The 18,838-nt window shown below is 46.5% G+C and overlaps 1 protein-coding gene across 6 annotated transcripts in view; it reads right to left on the bottom strand.

The window, feature by feature from the left end:
• The window catches only part of FARP2 (FERM, ARH/RhoGEF and pleckstrin domain protein 2), a 73,288-nt gene extending 63,068 nt beyond the window's left edge, over nt 1–10,220 (bottom strand). For 2 of the 6 annotated variants that reach the window (XR_009208146.1, XR_005702326.2), the window contains exons 1-2: nt 4,997–5,069; nt 4,456–4,679 (exon numbers count right to left, since the gene is read on the bottom strand). Coding sequence is in view for 4 of the 6 variants with exons in the window: in XM_040073978.2 (XP_039929912.1) it covers nt 4,456–4,679; nt 4,997–5,009 (237 nt within the window). In the remaining 2 variants the exon portion in view is untranslated. Of the gene's footprint in view, nt 1–4,455; nt 4,680–4,996; nt 5,070–10,164 lie in introns of those variants that run through there. The other 4 variants (XM_040073979.2, XM_040073978.2, XM_040073980.2 and 1 more) reach the window with 4 other exon arrangements.
• Nucleotides 10,221–18,838: the final 8,618 nt, after the last annotated feature.

The raw sequence follows: 18,838 nt of genomic DNA, 5'->3' as shown, positions 1-18,838 counted from the left end.
TATTTAAGCTGTTAATACTTTCACAGCACACAAGGGGAAAGCCTTCATGAAAGGAAGGTCTGGGCAGGCACAGGGAGAGCAAGGCAGAGGCAGGGGGGCAGCCAGTGCCAGTGCCCAGAGCTCTGCCTGTCCCACCGGCAGCGCGCCCACGGCTCCTTGCGGCGCACAAAGTGCCCCCACAGCATTACTTTGTAAAATACACATAATCCTCACTTAAAATGCTCAATAACAGCACTTAAAAGTTGCATCATTTCTGCATCATCCCCATGGAAGTTCTTGGGGGTGCTAACGCTACTGAGAGCAGCATTCTGCCGTGTGCACAAGTGGGAAACCCTCTCTCCAAACCACGGGAAGGATATCGCAGTCAGATTGCTTCCTCTGCCATCCCAAAATCCTCCTGCAGCCCCAGCCCAGCTCCTGATTTCAGGGCCTCCAATGGCTGGTCAAAAACAATGGACATCCAAGGGGAAGCCACTTCCATGGCACCTTTTCAACCACAGATAACTACAAACTGCACAGAAATCAGAATAACCAGAGTTATTCTATTCCATTCTAAACATAAGGATGGAGAGCAGCTCTGCGCTTTTATTAATGCAATTCATAAATTTCAGTAAGCCAAGGAAGTGCCCAGCAAGGACAGTATCACTAGCAGAGTAATCATCAAGTACACATTTTCAACTTAGTATAGAATAAGCCACTTTGGTTTTGCAGCAGTGTAATAGATTTGCAAGGTACATCAATGAACACCAAACCAGACAAGAGCAGTGAGAGGACACTAATTAATAAGAATAAAGGGGGGGATTACCGTGCAATCTTATCTAACTAGTCTGTTCTCAAGAATGACAGTGGAGTGGAGCATCTCCCTGCTAGGAGTTCACTGGTGTCAGAGGGAGAGGGACACCTCAGACAGCGTGGAAGGGATGCAAAACATCATTACTTCATTACATTAAAAAAAAATTAAAAAGAAAAGTCTTCTCAGAGCAACCCAACAAAGATTAGCACACAAGAAAAAAATTCCATTTTAAGTTTTCCCTTACAGTGGAGCAGGCAGGCAGACCCTATAATAAAATGTACAAATATTTTGGACTCTCGAATTTCATTTGACATCCAAGGAGAAGAGGAAGTACATGCCACTGAAGAAGCATCAAGTTCTCCCCAAACAATTCAGTAAACTTGAAGTCTAATAATATAAACTATTTTTTCTGAGGCACTTCCTCATAGCATAGAGCATAATTTATGTAAAAGAATTTCCTAAATGACACGTATTTCCTACATAAGGAACAACACACAGACCAAATATTAAACATCATATGATGACAGCAATTCCATTAAATGTCATTTTGGTGAATTCAACCCAGCCCAGCCCCTTCTACTTAAGAGTCTGACACATTTTTGTGCTGATCAAAAGCCCCCAAGTTTAATCTCTTCAGAAAAATCTGGAAAGCTGGCAGAACTTCTATTGTAAAACCCTGATTACTTTGACCACAGTCTGAACTAAATTGAATTTGCCAATCCTTCATCTTGTAGTCTGCAAAACCACCCTCTGAACAGACTTAGTTTGGAGAGAAAGGCCAGGTACCCCATGAAATGGCACATGCAAGATTTGAGCTGACTAAACAAGCTGGCTGCAAAAAGGGAAAAAAAAACAACTCATGAAAATGATGAATATTGCAGCCTAGCTTTGAATGGATATGTTTCATTCTCTCTTCTGTTTTGGAAAGGAAAGGAGAAACCATAAATAGCCCATTTCTAGTTTTTTTAAACTCTAGAAAACATTGAGTATTTCTCCATCCCCTAACATCCAAATCTGATTTACTGGAGAAAGGCTCTGCCCATCATACTTCAAAGAATAATTCCCTCAGTAATTAATGAAATTCCTACTCTGAAATCAAACCTTATGAAACAGATGGGGAAAATGGACAGAGGCAGTGGACCTAAAAGGTGGTAGAATGTAGCTATGTGGAACTTTCAGCAAATTGTTCCAGGTACACCAATAACACAAAGAAAAGACTCTTCTTTCCCATTTTGTTCTCCCCCCATCCATTACATCGCTCTGTCAGTCTCTTTTCTGGCTCCTTGGCAAGTTAAAAAGTCAAGTGGGCTACCAAGGAGGGCAACCACCAACTCCTGCCAGGAGAGAAGCAACTGTTTTCAACACATCTTGGAGAATGGGAGGGATGACAAGGCAAAGCTGCATGGATTAAGTTGTTGCTGTGGCTACTCTGTTTATCCCATATGGTTAAAAATGGTTCTGGGGCTCATTTTAGGCAGGCAGGCAACAAACAGGGCTACGGCATCAGGTTCCCCACCACGCTGCACAGGGAAGGGTCTCTCCAGGAGCTGATCCCACACTCAGCCTGTCCTTCCATTGACACACCATTTTTCCCAGTAAAAAGTCACTTGCCATAGTTCTTACAGACAGAATGGGGGGGAAAAAAATCCCCAAACCATCTTTTTGCCATCACCCTACATCTCCCTGAGCAGGAAGTGCCAAAACCCCATGGGAAAGGCCTGTGCCCCACTGCACTGACAAACCATTGCTGACCTGAATCAAACACAAACCCCACAACACTGCATCTTGCTTTCACATCTAGTGACAAAAATTAAAAAGCAAAGAGAAGTGGGCAAGTGGCCTGGCAATCTGAACCTCCACTCCCCTAGGATAGCTGCCTGGCCACCAGTTTCTCTAACTGCTTTTTGAAAAATGACTGTGGTAGCACACACCACCTATTCAGCAATGTCACTGCTTTTTCCTAATTCCTGCCCTCAATCCCAAGTGAAAAATTCCCATTTTCCGTGACAAACGGCAGTCAGCAGTTCCTGCTATCCCAACAGCTCACCGAAGAAATCAGGCAGAGGGTCACAGTTTAATACCTCATGCCTGTTTTCTATCATTTGCTACCTTATTTAGCCAAAACTGAAAGGCAATGGAGGCACTGTTAGCTGGACTGTAATGCCACAGCTGCTGACTCTGGACCTTTTTGTGCTCAATGCTCTGAAGCTGACCCAAGGCTGACCCCTTTTCCTCATCACTCACAGCGTCAGGCATGAGGTTTCTAAGTTTTTTAGTTCCAACTGATCTCATAAAGAAAAGTAGCACAATATTAATTATGGCCTCAGCATACTAGTGCCTGAATTCGGGTGTTTCTGTGGGTGCCATAATCAAAGAGAGCTTTCCAGGTAAAAAGAAAACTAAGATAGCTCCTAATAATAGGAAGCACATACAACACAACCAGCTGAAAGCCCCATAAACCTGGCCTTGCCCTGACTTCCAAAATTACAGAGCTGAGGGTGTTGCTTGGGGTTTTTTCTTTTTCGAATCAAAACACAAAAGAACCATCTACATCAACTTGGAAAAACAAATAAAATTATCCTTCAAAAGAACCAAGGTCAGCGGATTTTCTAAAAAATACTCTAACGTAATGTAAAGGGAAAAAAGAGGCTTTTGTGCTCTGTGTGGTACATGAGGGTTGGGTGGGTTTGCAGCACCAGACACTGTGTGCTCAAGTGGTAGGATACAGACATAGCCTCACTCTTAAAAAAAAACCAAAACAAACAGATTTCATGTCTGACATTTGAACAGCAGGACAAAATCTGCAGAAGACATCCCCAAATCCAGCGCTCCTTCAGAGTTCCACAGACAACTTTTTCTCTCTATTTGAAAAACCCTTTTTGAGTCTATGCAACAAACTAAGGCTCCAAATTATAAATCATTGATTATAGTTTGATACTAATGTAGAATATCTGCTAGCTGAGTATCTTCACTAGAACACAGTGGTTTTCCAACAACAGATCTCAGGTGAACTAGAATTAAACTCTGACACTAATGCTGAAAATATAATAAGAATTGGAAGAAAAAAAAAAGATTGTTTAAAAGCAGACTCTCCCTGATTTGTGCGTAGTTTCTACGTCTTATGGCAGATTTCCCCAAGCATAGTTTTAAATGAACACTTTCAGAAACACTGAACTGATACTGCTTTGGTGCATGCCTCCTAAAGTGTGCTGGCAAGCGAAGACTTTCAAATAGGAGCAAGTTTACTTGGAGAAGATACAAACCATTAAAATAATTAATATAAAGCAGTAACTAAGGCAAAGCTCTTCTGCTCTGCCAGCTGCCAAACTGACAAAGCTGCATGCGGCTCAGGAAGCAAGAACATTTTTTTGGCAAGAGACATTTGGTGTTCCCCCAAAGCAAACAACAAATAAAGACTCTCCTTACAGTATGTGCTTGTATTTAAAGTCTATTAAAAACACAAAACATCTGCTACACTTAAAAGATTTTAAAAAACAAGCCATGCAACTGATATCAGTACTTGTAAGCAGGTAAAATCCCAACAGGAGTCTTCATTCAGATACTGCCTCAAACCACCCCAGTTCTCTACAGAGGCACATCCTTGTGAGCTTTAAATTACCAGAGGCTCAGTGTCCTTGAAGTCAGGTTTAAATATCTCTTACCTCAATGTCAAGTACTTCCACTGTGTTGTCCAACATCTTTATTTTGATGGGGAGGTCGCGCTCGTGCGCTTTGGCAGGTGACGATGCCATGGCAGTCAAGAGGTTCTGCCCTGGCTCCAAGGTACTCACTCCTGAGGTCTTCTGGGCACCCAAGCGAGAGCCTGGCGTCTGCAGGATTCTGTACGTTCCTTCTATCTCTCCCATCTTCCAACAGCAAGCAGAGTCTGGAGAAACATGGAAGAAAATAGAGGGTTAGGGTTACGGCCTGAAAGGCTTTCCACTGACATTCTGTATGAAAATTCTACCCACTGAAGCACTATCACAAAATCCTTATTTAACACCCTCTATCCCACTAGCAAAATCAGTAATAGGGTTAATGAAACTCTGGAGAGGGCTTAGAGCAACCTGGTCTAGTGAAAGGTGTCCCTGCCCATGGAGAGGATGGAACAAGAGGAGCTTTAGGGTCCCTTCTAACCCAAACCATTCTGTAATGACTAAAATCCAACAGCTGGGAAGAAAAAGTAGGAAAAAAACCTCTAACCATTCTGAAGCATGGTTGAGAAATGGGATAGTCAAACCTGCGCCTTCTGCCCTCCCAACATGAACATTTCAGTTTCTGATGAGCTTTTCTGCTGATGAGCCCCCTACCAGCAGCAGCATGAGCACTGGGGACAGTGAAGGGTAAGGTGGGTACCTCTCACCTGTACCCAACCATCCCATTGAGGTAATGAGAACTGAGGTAATGAGAACTATTAACTTCCCGCATCCCCAAAATGACGACTCACACAAAACCTCAACTGCTGGCAGCCCAGAGCCTTCATCAGGCACTGCCACAAGGTAACAGTTCCTCACCTCACTAGCAAATTTATGCTATACCCAGATTAAATCAGTGGGCAAAAGCTCAGTTACAGAGATGGGCACTAGTGAATGTAGGCTGACTCCTGCAGCATGAGTCTTGCTGTCACGGCTTGGTGGCAGCTGTGCAGAGCAAATGTTTGATTTGACATGGGGAAAAAGTCCCATGCAGCTCCCTGCAGCTCTCCCATGCCACCAGAGCAGTGCTGATACTTGCACGGGGAGTCACAGCGGGGTCCGCACAAAGGTGAGGTGTGGGAAATCAAGGCACAGAAAGCCCTCAAAACCTTGTGCATACAGGTCCAGACATAGAAATTAATACAAGCTTTGATTTGAGACCTTGGAAAAGGCTTCCAGATTTAGAGACCAGAAGCAAGAATGTGGATTTGTAGTTTAAGCAGAAACGCGTTAAGCTAGGTAATAGAAAGTTTTAGAGTAGAAAAGAGAATCTGTTACAAGGTAGTAAAATGTTTTAAGGTGTAGTACTTTAGGTTTGTGCGTCATTATACAATTGGTTAAGAAAAGCTGCACTGCAGCAAAACGTGTAAAACAAAATAATTAGCGACTGGTGTAAAGACACTAACAAACTTTGTGGCAGCAGTTTATTGGCCAATAAATCTTTAAAAGGCATTGTAGCTAGAGATCTTGTGACCTCTGATGAATAATGTGAAGACGTTCTCACCCTTCCGTGAGACTGTAGAAGATAAGAGCAATAAATCATCCTTTTAAAATGTCTCTCAGTGGTCTTGTCTCTCAAATATCCCGATAGTGAGGCCTGTGCGCTGAGAATGCAGCACAGCCTCTGCCCCATGCCCACTGCTGGCACCAAGTACTGCAGCAGGGTGCAAGGCACCCAGCAGAACACACAGGGAGACTCCTTGGGCCTTTTGGGTGGGCTACACAAACACCACGCTGTGCCTCAACAGTCCAGAGTATGTGGGTACTGCAGTGGGACAGCCTTCACAGCTGAAGGAGTGATAGGTTATTGCTTTGTAATAAACGTGTTTTGTCAGAAAAGAAGAGAGGCAGCTCGTGGAAACACTCCTTTGTCTCTCTGTGCTCAGAGTAGGTAAGCAGCCTGCTCCAAGGACTTGAATGAAGCCAGCCCTACGTGTCCTTACAAATTAGGTGGGGGTGGTTTATGCTTCAATTCTCACACACATCGAGACCCGTCAGATGTCTTCCTAGCTCCCAGCCCAGTGCATTTTAGTATTTTGTGTGTTTTATTTTCATACTTGTAGATCCCTGTAGAGATAAACTTATCCCAAAAGGGCAGACATGCCTCCCCACCTGATCGTACCCACCACAAGTCTTGTGGGGCCCCTGAGCCCCAGCAGAGCCCTGCCCAAGCAGCACAGCTGAGACCACCCAGAGACACCGCCAGCCTCCAGCTGACAACTTGCAACAAGAAAGTGCGACAATCTCCGAATCATTACGACTGGAAAAAGTCCAACCCCTAACTCAGCGCTGCCAACACCACCACTAAACCATGTCCCCAAATGCCCCACCCACACGTTTGAACACTTCCAGGGACCGGGACTCCAGTAAAGATGCCCTAGGAAGCCTGTTCCAACGCCTGACAAACCTTTTGGTGAAAAAATTTTCCCTGATATCAAATCTAAATGTCCTCTGACACATATTGAGGCCATTTCCTCTTGTCCTGCCCCCTGTTCTCTGGGGGCAGAGCCTGACCCCCACTTGGCTGCACCCTCCTGTCAGGGAATTACAGAGAGCAAGAAGGTTCCCCCTGAGCCTCCTGTTCTCCAGCTGAGCCCCCCAGCTGTGGCTCTTCTGACAAGTCTCATCTGACTTGTTCTCCAGACACTTCCCCAGCTCCACTGCCCTGCTCTGGACATGCACCAGGGACTCAAAACCAAACCCAGGATGAAGGATGAGCTTAACCTTAAAAGAGGGCACACATTGCCCGGCGCCCAACCTCCCAGCTTCGGGCGACAGAAATAATCAGAAAGTTCCTTTCTTGGGGAGTTTTGTGTGCATTCTTTGGCTGGACTTCTTGGTTTTTGTGGCCACACAGCCAAGGAGAAAAACGTTTAGGTCTTAAATGTTAAAACCACCCTAACAACAAAATTCAGTGGAAAGAGATACCCAGGTTACACCTCTAACTGCTAATCTGAAGAGAAACCAGAGCTTGATCTGGTCATCTGTATCCCCGTAATATTGTGTCCCTTATCAGGTAATCGCATGGTAAGTTTTTGCTATTGGCATTCAGGAGCCTGAGAGCAACTGGAGCTGCCCAGGATGGGTCATACTCCTCACGAGGCTCTTTATTAGCCACCCGCTCTTAAAAGCAGCGCTCCAGGAGTGTTCATTCCCTTCTGAATAAACAGCTCCTGGAAGAGACACACACTGCAGTTACTCAAAAGGAAAAAAATGCAAGCGGCAACAGCCGAGGCAGCACAAGGAACAGCCCTGCAGCTGAGACCTCAGAGCCTCCCCTCCAGCTGGAGCCAGCTGCTCCCCCAAGGCAAGGCAGGCAGGCCACCCAAGGCCGGACTCATCAGGAGCTCCTGGGTACTCTCCAGCTCTGGGCACCAGCCAGGAGAGACCAAAGTCGTATCAAACAGAAATTGCACGTGTCAAAGTCCTTCCCCACAGGTGGTAACAGGAAAAGTGAACTCAGTGGGGCTTGACCTCGTTTCCTACTGATGACACGTTCCTGAAACTATTTATGCCGGCCAATATTCAGATTTTACGCCGGCCAATATTCAGATTTTAAAGGCCAAACAAGCGCTAGGCAGAACACACAATGTGCAAGTATGATGCCCACAAGAGCAGGGGCCTGCTGTGCCAGCTGGGAACATCTCCCCCATGCCATCCCAGTAATGCCATGCCAACTGTTAACAATCCCCAATTAGCCTGTCCTTCTCCCACTGCCTTCAACACCCAATGCAAGAGGAGTGCTAACCACACGGAGCACCACTTCCAGCTTCACCACCAGGGTCACACATCACATTTTATGTATTCTAACTACATATGACATTTCTGGACAAAAACCATAGTGCCATGGTTCAGGAAACACTTCAGTTCAAGGGGCTGACCACACTAAAGGAGGAGGAAAATGAACTAGTGAAGCCTGAGATAGGCTGCAAGCTCCAAGAACACAGAATTTCTAGAGGCAGAGCATCCCACAGCACCAGGAGTCTCCAGCTGTGGGTGAGCCACGACAAGATCTCACCAATGCATAACTAAAATGCAATATTACCACAATGTTAGTGTTCTGGGATTAAAGAATCTTCCTTGCATTGCCTCTCCCTGAACTTGTTTGCACCCAGTGTTTATCCTGATAATTTCCTACAAACTGGGACCAGGCACCAAAGCCAAATCCGCTCCCTGAAGCACAGTGACTGAATGAGTGTTGCTTTCAGCCCTAAATGAGGGAGCAAACAAAACAAAATTTAGGTAGCTGTGTATATATTTATATGTGTGTGTGTATATATATATATATACACACATATATATATAATTTTTTTAAAACTTTTTTTTTTTTACTTTTTGTACCAGGTACTTTTTGAAATAGCTTTTAAGTCACCATGAGTTTCATCTTCTGCTTGGATGGAATAAACTTATTTTTCAGAAGCAAGACAGCATTTTCAGCTACCAGCAAATCTGGAAAGGCAGCTTATACCTGGGGATATGCGAGATCATAGAAACACAGAGTGGTTTGGCTTTGAAGGGGCCTTAACCCCACTTTGTTCCAACCCCCTGCCATAGGCAGGGACACGTCCCACTAGACCAGTTTACTTCAAGCCCCATTCAATCTGGCTTTGCATATTTGGATGATACCAACTGCTTTCAAAGGAACTCCTCTGAGCACGGTGCCCTTTGGACAGTGGCAGGATCCATCCCCCTCCCGTGCAGGGGGCAGATCTGAAGCCAGGGCAGTTTCCCAATTGCCGAGTGTGAGCAGGGTGGTGGTTCCTGCCTTCCATGGGAAGGGATCACTACACACGGAGCAGCAAGGAGGTACAAAAAAGAGAACTTTCCTCTTCTAACCTCCTCACTAAGCCATCGCCACCCGTTAGCATCGCTGCATTGAGCTGACACCAAAGGATGCAGCAGGAATTCACCACCTCAGTGAAGAGAGACGAAGATTCCGAGCGGCCAGGCGTGAGAGCAGCGTCTTGGCTCCCTGCGAGCAGGACCTCGCACTCCCTCCCCTGCGACCCCGTCCCTCCTCACGGCCTGTAGCGCTTCATGGCTGTGCCCGGCAGAGCCGCACGGGCACACGCCGGCTGGGAAGGAGCTGCATGGGCGGGGACAGCGGGGAATGTCCGCAGCCGGTCCCGGCCAGGTGAGCGGGGCTCCAGGAGCGCTCCTCTGACCGTACGGCGAGGCGCCGCAGGACCCTGCCAGCCCGGGTCCCCGCAGGAGGCGAATGCAGGGGTCGGGCCGTGCCGGGGCGCGGCTGCTCACACGCTCCCAGCCCGAGAGAGCAGCGGCGAAGCCGCCCAGGCCACCCCTGCGGCAGCCCCCGGCGGAGGCGCTCTCTGAGCCCCCGGGGAAGCCGCTCCCCAGGCCCCGGCAGCCCCCGGGACACCTCGGCGAGCCGGAGCCCTCGTCCCGGGGCTGGCAGAGCGCGGGCCTCGCACCCCGTTCGCTTCCCCGGCCCGGCTCCCACACGAGCGCCCCGGGCCGGGGCCGCGGCGCCCGGCAGCGGCGGAAGCGCGGCCGCGCAGGCGGGGCGGGCCGAGCCACCGGCCCGGGGCGCCGCTCCGGCCCCCTCAGCCCCGGCCCCCTCAGCTCCCGCCCCGCGCCCGCTCCCCGCGCTCCGGCCGCCGGTTCGGCCCCGGCTCCGGCCCGGTTCGCGGCCCGCAGCCACCGCCCCGCGCTCACCTCCAGGCCGGGCCCGCTCCGCCGCCGCCCGCGCTCACACCGGCCCCGAGCCGGCCCCGCCCCGCCGCGCCACGCCCGCCTGTGGGCAGCGGGGCCGGCCCGGCCCGGCCCCACCCTGCGGGCGGGTAACGGGGCCCGGGGCAGGCCCGCGGGGCCTCGGCTCCGCGCACGGAGCTTCGTCGCGGAGAGACGCGGGGCGATCCCTTCTGCCGCCCCACCGGCTCCGCCGAGCTTAGAGGATTGCTTTATAACAAAGCGAAACCCAGAGTGTGGTTTTCCAGCGCGGGGAAGGCTTTAAAAGGATATTTCGGTCCGAAGCTGAAGGGCAGCCAGCTCGCAGGCTGCTGCACCCCAAAAAGAGGCACATGAAACCCCCCAATGCACACCCCAGACATCCATCACGCACACCCCACAAATCGCGTTTGCTCAAGGAAACACTGCCCTGGGGGACGATACCATGCGAGTAACCAGCCCCAGGCCAAGTAATGAACATTTTATATCTTCACTTAGTTAGTTTGTTTACATATAATTTTTAAGTGGGGATAGAAACAGACTCAGTGCTACAGAACAGGAGAAAACGTGGGTGCTGCACAGAGGCATCGGGCAGTGATGCTGGCCCAAGGAGCTGAAGACCACAAAAGCAGCATCCTCCTCCTCCCTTCCCAGCAAGCCCATCCCTCACTGACACAGACAAGAACAAAACACTGTAGGAAATTCAGCACAGGACAAACAGATCTTTGCACCGTCTGGATTTCATCAGCTCTAAAGCCGAGGCCAAGGCTGGCAGATAAGAGGATAGCCAGGAAAAGAGCTCTTCCTGAAAAAGGCCACCTTTGACAACCCCTGAGTCACCCATAGCTCACTACAGTCTGCTCTTCAAGACAAGAAGCAACAGGAATGAAAGAAATCCTTGCGTTTCTCTAGATATGGATTGTTGGCCGATGGCATGAGAAATGCAAGGAGCCATCTTGTTTCTGAGAACTTAACCTTTTCACAGCAATATGGAAAACAGAATATTAGCCTAGCATATGACTTTTGGTAATAAAAAACACATCAATTATGCAGAACAGCCCTTTCAAACAGAAGCAGCTTCATAACTCTCACTCACCAAAAGGCAACTTGCAAATTTAATGAGTAATTCCTGACTAGCAGCATTCTCATCTCTTCAAAAGAACAAAAGACAGACGGTTTTAAAAAATATGTCCCATGATTTGTTCTCCTTAAAAAGTGATGTGGAGCTGAAGAATCTCATGGATACAGAAAAAAAAAGATTAAAAAAAAATAAATAGGAAAGTTGCAAAAGTTTACCCAACACTTTCGACAACTCCATTCATAAGATCAATTGTGATTTCAGTCAGCTGAAGTGCTTTCATTACTGACAGGCTGTTTCAGTATCCTATTTGCATGGCTTTTTATTCGCAACTTAAGTGCTAATACAGTTTCACATCCTTCAAAGTGCAGACACTTCAGAGTCATCTTCATTTCAATCACTTTCTTTAACATCTAAAAAGAGCACTAAAGTTTTCTTGTGCAAAAAAGCAGCTGCCACTAAACCAGAGAACAAATCTGATGTGATCACTTTAAAACCACATACCACCACACTCAAGAAAGGAAGCAAAAATTACAGATGTGGCAGAGTCTTTAGAAACATCAACACCCTGCTGCTGCTCTTTATGCTTCACTCAAGAGTCCTGACTTCATTGCTTACCCAAAACACAAGTAATTTACTGAACTGGAACAACAAAGTAAGGAAAAGGCACAAAGGTTCAGCGTGTTTAATCGTCCTCATCCCGAGCACTTCTGTTTCTACACACAGCTCATTTCTGACCTGTCTACCCACAAAACAAACAAACAAAAAAATTCTTTTCCATCATATCAGAGAATTCCAGAATAGTTTGGGATGGAAAGGACCTTAAAGACCTTCCAGTTTCAACTCCTCTGCCATGGGACAGGGATCACCTTCCAACATCCCAGGTTGCTCCAAGCCTCATCCAACCTGGCCTTGGACACTTCCAGGGATGGGGAAGCCACAGGGTACAATTGGGAAAGGCCATATCAGGATGAACCTCTGTTCTATACACTCAATCATTTAATAAATACTCAGCAACTGTAAGAAAAAACATGCTTGAGATGTGACATTTGGTGATTTTAAAAACTAAAAGAGGGAGTGGATGGTTACCAGACTCAGCAGTATGTTCTTCACAGCTATCCACAAAGGCTTCTGAGTTTCTGTAACACCCACAAAATCAAACTTTTCAGCCACCCAGACAGTGTTTGAAGCCTTTACAGGAGGAGAAAGTTTAGAGACCAGAACTAGAAGAAGAATGTCATTACACATGAAAGCCAGCTGTTGCTGTTGGAAGGATGCAGTGTCAGGACAAAGTACAACTTTCTCCTTTTGAGATAAAAACTGATAACAAGGTGTAACTCTCTCACTCAAGTAATATAAGAGATAATCTGCGCCACGCTCTCCTCTTGGCCTGAGCAGGACAATTAGAATTATGCTTTCACTACACTATAATAACATCTTTTTCTTTAATCACACTCTGGATGAGGTTTGAGGAAGTTCTTCAAAGTAGACTTCTTATCCGACCAAGATAACAGCTGGAAAAGCTTCTTTTTATTCAGATCCTTCACCATGACAAAGAGAAACTCTGAAAAATTACACCTATTGACGATTTTGTCAGCACATATTTTCCAAATACACGCTACAAAGCCGTCGCTCCGAGGTCTCCATCTCATAAGAACAAGGCAAGCAGTTTCAAATGCTTACGCTGTGTCTTCCCTTCTGTCTACAGCAGCAAGCATAGCTGAGAGCAAAAATATTTACAACCATTTAAGCCAGCATTTTATACCATGTACACCAAACTAACTGGGCCACATGACACCAGTTCACCTCTCTAGCATGCTGTACGGGGACTCCACAGTGATAACACACATGGGCATGCCAAGGATGAAATGAGAAAGGTGGATTGGTATGGGTTTCATTGCAAGTGGGTCAATGAAAGCACCAGAATCCCTTTTGGGGCAATTCACAGAGCTTTGACTGCCACAGTTCACTGCCATTGTCCAACTTTGGTTCAAGCCAGAGCACTGTATGACAACTCTCTCATCTGTTATTCTACCTGGAGATGTTCAACAGTTTGCTGTAGGCATCATTAACCTAAGCCTAAGCACAGCAGGACTAACTGGAAGGGCTGAGAGCTTTCTCCACAAGATGATCATTCATTCTTCCATCACTCTTGAGAACCTGGTGACACTGCACCACCTGCAGAGCACCTCAGAGGTCCACCAGGGGAAAAACTTGCTTTTCCACAACTGTGTTGACATTAGATGAAACGTCATGACAATTAGTGACCACCCTGGCCGTGTGTCTGGTCTGGTGTTTCAGCCCTGAAGAGTTCAGCCAAGTATTTCACAGCCTGTACCAGAGACCAGTTATCTTGTCTTACTGACCCATCCTCTAGACTGCCTTCCACATCACCTTAGACATCTCAGCAGGGACAAGTCTGCATGGATCAACAAGTCATTCCTCAACCTGCCTCATCACTGATTAACCAGTTCTCTACCCATCAGTCATGAAGAGCATAAGTTTGTTTCTTAAATAGCAAAACCAAGCCAATTTTAGCAACTTTGGTCAGGTGGTGCCCTGTACTAACAGCCCACCAGTAACCCAGATTGTAGAAAAACTGAAAAGAGCGAAATCATAAAATCTGACCAATCCACCAACTGTCATTTGCAAATGATAAAAGACTCAAGTCAAGGTGAACAGGAATTGCCAGATAAGCAGAGATATGATCCACATGATGAGCACAGATTGAACAACACAGCCATACCTGCACATGCCATTTACCAGAATTACTCTCTTGCTCCAGGCTCACTTACTGTTAAAATTGACCTGGAAGCATAAGAGAAATAGTTCTTCAGCAGCAAGGAATGAAGATGCTTCAAAAATGGCCAGAATGCACCTTGTTCTAATGGCAGAGATGGAATGGCAAAGGCACTCAGCAGTAGCAGTGCCTTGTAAAACCGACTGATTTATGTGCTATGGATATTTGTAGACTCTGTGGCTGGGATTTTACACTTCCAATCTTAAACAATTCTGCCCCCCACAATCATGCTCTAGAACTTCTCCCAGAAAAAAAACTTTGAGCCTCTCAGACTGTTCCCCTTTGGAGTATTTTTCAAGAGCCTTTTGACACACACTGCAACTTCTAATTACACTGGCCTTTATAAAGCACAAAGTCCACCAGCCTTAGACCGTGACCTGAAATTAAACCCTCATTATTAACCAATTCCTTAGAACAGGCCTGGGTACTTATGTACAGGAAAAAACTTCTGCTAACAGAAAAAACCCAAGGGGCTGCAATCCCTTTTTGCAATCACCTACTTTGACTTTCATAATTACATCTCTATTTTAACTTGGCTCTCATAGTGAAGGTGGCAATTAGAACACGTAAATTAAGCACAGCATATGTTCATACCTGCACACACACAGACGCACTCACTCAGCAGCTTCACTCAGTCTGACTAGGGAACTTGTCCAAGCACGTCCTCCCTGCCCAGAAGGCTCAGTCTGTAGCCAGCAGCAGCTCTGAAGCCACAGCACAAAAATCAAGAGTGTAGACAACATACAAACTGCAATGAAATAGAGCTGCCGAGCCACAACACTGGAACAAAAGTCCAGGCAAAATCTGACAGCTGCGTCTGCCGTGTTCTCATCCACAGGTGGAAGCTGAGACACAGACAATCACTTATTGCCCCCACGTGGTACATCAATCCTATTGCACAAAAGCGTTATTATGCCCAGAATTCCTCTAAATTTGCTTTAAATTGAACCCAAAGGTGTTTTGATAGATGTTAGTTCTGTGATTGTAACAGCCCAAACATTAAGCTGCTACCAAATGTTCTTTTCTGCAATTGTATTGATTTATTCCTCTCTCACACTTAACAATGTCTGCACAGTGAGGGCAACCAAGCATGTCTGAAGCAGCAAGGCCTGAAAACCATCCCCCCAATAAAACTGGGAGTGCCAGAAAGCTCATCCTGCCTTTTATTATTATTTTTTTTATTTTTCAAATTCCATTGAGGTTCATCTCATTTCCCTGCCCATCAAATCAACCTGGATTTTGCTGCCTCAGAGAAGTTGCACAAGGGTTCAATTCAGTCATGTCTTGTACAATGCCTCAAAGATCTACATGAAAAATGTCTGTGTGTTTGGGGGGGTGGGGAACAAGACATCCCCAGACAGAAGACACTGCTCCCCACAATCTGAAATCCTGGCAAGAAAGAAGATCACCTCATCTTCACTTATCTATCAACTTCATTCAGCAAGTCAACAAATGCACAAATGCCCAACTCAATATAAAGGAGAAAAAGGCCTAGTTCTATTTCATGGACAAGGACACCTGGAATAAAATGATGAATTTAGGATCTCCAAACACTAGACACAGATAAGCTTGGCAATTATTTTACTGCCAGATAAACTGCAGTTGAGGCTGCCAGTAACACCAACTCTGCTGCATTAGATTCTCTCAGAAATGAGGCAGCCATGCACAGATTTCTGGCAAACAAACTGGTGGATTCCCCACTCTGCCCTCCACCAAAAGGGCTGTTCCAGCTCTTTGTGCCAGGACACAGAGCACAGCAGCCCACTGCTGCCAAGACACAGCCCCTGAGCTGAGCCCAGCTGTCAGACACATGCACAGCCACCCCTGCCACGCTGTGTTTCCATGTTTCAAAGCAGCCTGAGACTATTTGCTAGGCAGGAAAGGAAGATTCAAACCAGTTTTCTTGCTCTCCGTGCAAACTTTCAAAGAGACTGAAATATTCCCGGAGAGCCAGATCACACGTTCTCTGCAGGGCAGAAGTTCTGACCTCAGAGAAAGTAACACTAGAGGAACAGTTCAACCTAGGTTTTGGGCTCTCCTTTATGTAAAACCTTCTTAAAAGTAAAAATAAATCAAAAACCTTAAAACAGGTGAATTGGAAATTACAAGGCACAGGAGTGAGCATGTCCTAAACAAAGCCTTTACTGTCAGTGCTTTTTTTTTTTTTTTAAATTAAATATGCTATTGAAGCAGCACTGGATCTGTTATAATGAGTGTTTTGCATTAGCTCTCAGGGTGTGTATATTTACCTATTTGTTAGAATACACTGAGTTACCTTCATAACACTTGTGAGCTCCTATGCTTCCTACATGGGTATTTCCCCATGAATTTTTGGCTTTTGCTTTTAAAAACCAGGCAATTCCTCATTGCCCCACCAGCTTCAAATGGTTTGTCAATAAAAAACAGGGGGACAGCCAGGCTGAGGCACTTTAAGCATGATGCCTCAACATGGTGAAGTTGCTAATGGAAGGCACATCTTACAAAGGTCTGAGTAATGTATGACTTTTTGCCATGTCTTCCTGGATGTGACTTACAGGGCTGAACAGAAATTCCTGTCTGGTAATGTGGATCACTCTTGGAACACAGCCTTAAACCTGACACCATTTACATGAGCACAGACAAGGTGTGCAAAGCTGAGACCCAGGGAGGGCAGGGATAGAGCAAAAACAACCGGCTCCATCAGTTGTACAGAACTGTTTACAGCGGGTTTCAAAGGAAGCAGGATGAGCCCCAGGCTTGGGAGAGGGAGTAGAGCTCCTCATTCTTTTCCTGCCTAGGAGTTCAGTGTTTCCTACGGCAATGAGAGCGCTGCTTTCTCTGTAGGACTGCTCCATAGAGCCAGGCAGGATGGCTGCAGGGCTGTGTCTGCTCTCGCCAGGGTAGGTTCCCAAAAGCGTGTTGTTCTCTCTCTGAGGTAGCTGGACACCTCCTCTGCGTTGCTGGACTGACAGGCTCTCATTCCTGTGGGTGGGAGTGAAATTCATTTGCCTTCTGCATTTCAAGCACCGAAACTAAACTTGCAAACACACAGCTACATCAGATCTTGCCTCGCTAAATGCTGCAGAAACTCCACAAGGCACCTGAAACTTGGGCACACCCTGCCGTGGCTATGAGCCAGGCCCCGGTGATCCCATCGTGCCTGGGCTGCCCTGGCAGCGTGTCTGGCCATCACAGCACTCCTTAGACAAAGCTCTTCCTCCTCACACTCCCCCCATTCCCAATTTCAGGGCTTGACCCATAATGGCACCAAATGTAACTTCACCGCACATGTGCTCACCTGCTCACTCTGACAACAGCCTGGTCCCAACACCCTTCGAGTCTTCACACAGAAGGACACACGAGCAGGTGACAGCACCTCCCATTTTTTGGATTATGAAGAGATTCTTTAGGAATACACACCAAAGGCTGCTCCAGCACAGGGACAACACCTGCTTCACTGGTACAGTGGCCTGCATTGCCAGCCACATGCCTTCGGGGCTGTCCAAGGAACAGCAGCCCAGGGCCTCCTTCAGCATCTCCAGGAAGAGGTGGCAGACGTGATAGGAACAAGGCTTTAAGACAACAAGCTGCTAATCAAATTGTTATCTCTCCTGAGAAATTGCCCTTGGGAATCGTGGGCTGTGGGAAAATCTCTATGGCAAGCTGAGTTATGAAATGTTTTAATCACAGATTTCTTGCACTGCAGGAATCCTTTAAACATTTCTTTCTGGCTTTCTCTGACAGCAGGAGTCCTGTGTTAAGCTCTTTGTGCTCTAATCCATACACAGCGCTGAGAGAAAACAGCAAATAGGGAAGAGCACATAATTTCATGGAGTCCTTTGTGCTGAGTTCCAGTACAATGTCCTTCCAAGCAATAGTTTCAGCTCTTCCCAAAGCCTTTATGGACTATATTCTTGCACATTTCCAGCAATCACCACCTCATTTGTCCTATAGTTCAGACGGTTCCCAAAAGCATGCAGCATTTCAGGATCAATTACAAAGTGTCCAGAGAAAGGCAGGAAAAGTTACAGTTTTCATTTTTCTTTACTCAGATATCAGGAAACAAAGGTTTATAGATATTTTGTTCACTTTTTCTTTTTGTAACCACTAAATCCGTGTAACGAGGTAGCAAAATCCTGATGGAAAACCTTCTCTAAGGCCCAGAAACCAGATAAACCAGCAAGAACTCCACAGCAAAGCCAACGAAACGGACACACGAGGTATGCTTAGCCCTGTCCAAATCCTCAGAACGATCCAGGCAATATTGGGCAGTGTGGAGCAGGAGAGTTGTCTGAAAACAAGGCACTTCTCTGCACTCATGCTGTCTACTGAGATAGAAACAGCAAAGTACTCAACTGACATCCAGGTTACAATCCATGAATCTGAACTTAATTTCTTTCAGTCTTGGAAGGATTTCCTACCAAAGGCCTTCTGAATACAGTTGGGATTGGTAGCATTCGTTAATGAAATGCCAAACATTCCCTTCCACTCACATCACAGGAGAGCTTTCTCCTCAGTCTCTTTCTCTGAGGTCATTAGAGTGTGCATGAAGACAGAGGTGCGACTAATTCATCCACAGCTGTCACACAAATGGAAAGCCTGGGAGCAAGCAGTGTCAATTTGATCTCCAGCCCAGCTATTCTAATATTCAAAACAACCTGGAAAGGGCACATCACAACCTCGGAATGATCTTTTTCCTCATTCTTTGCTGAAGGGAGCGAACTTGAACTACTCTTCTCAGAAAAGGGAACATTTGGGCATCCAAGCCAACATCACTCTAATCAGGACAAGAGGAACTGACAAAA

This window comes from Hirundo rustica, chromosome 10 (genome assembly GCF_015227805.2).
Source record: "Hirundo rustica isolate bHirRus1 chromosome 10, bHirRus1.pri.v3, whole genome shotgun sequence".
Taxonomy (NCBI): domain Eukaryota; kingdom Metazoa; phylum Chordata; class Aves; order Passeriformes; family Hirundinidae; genus Hirundo; species Hirundo rustica.
This window is presented reverse-complemented; position numbering and strand designations above follow the sequence as displayed.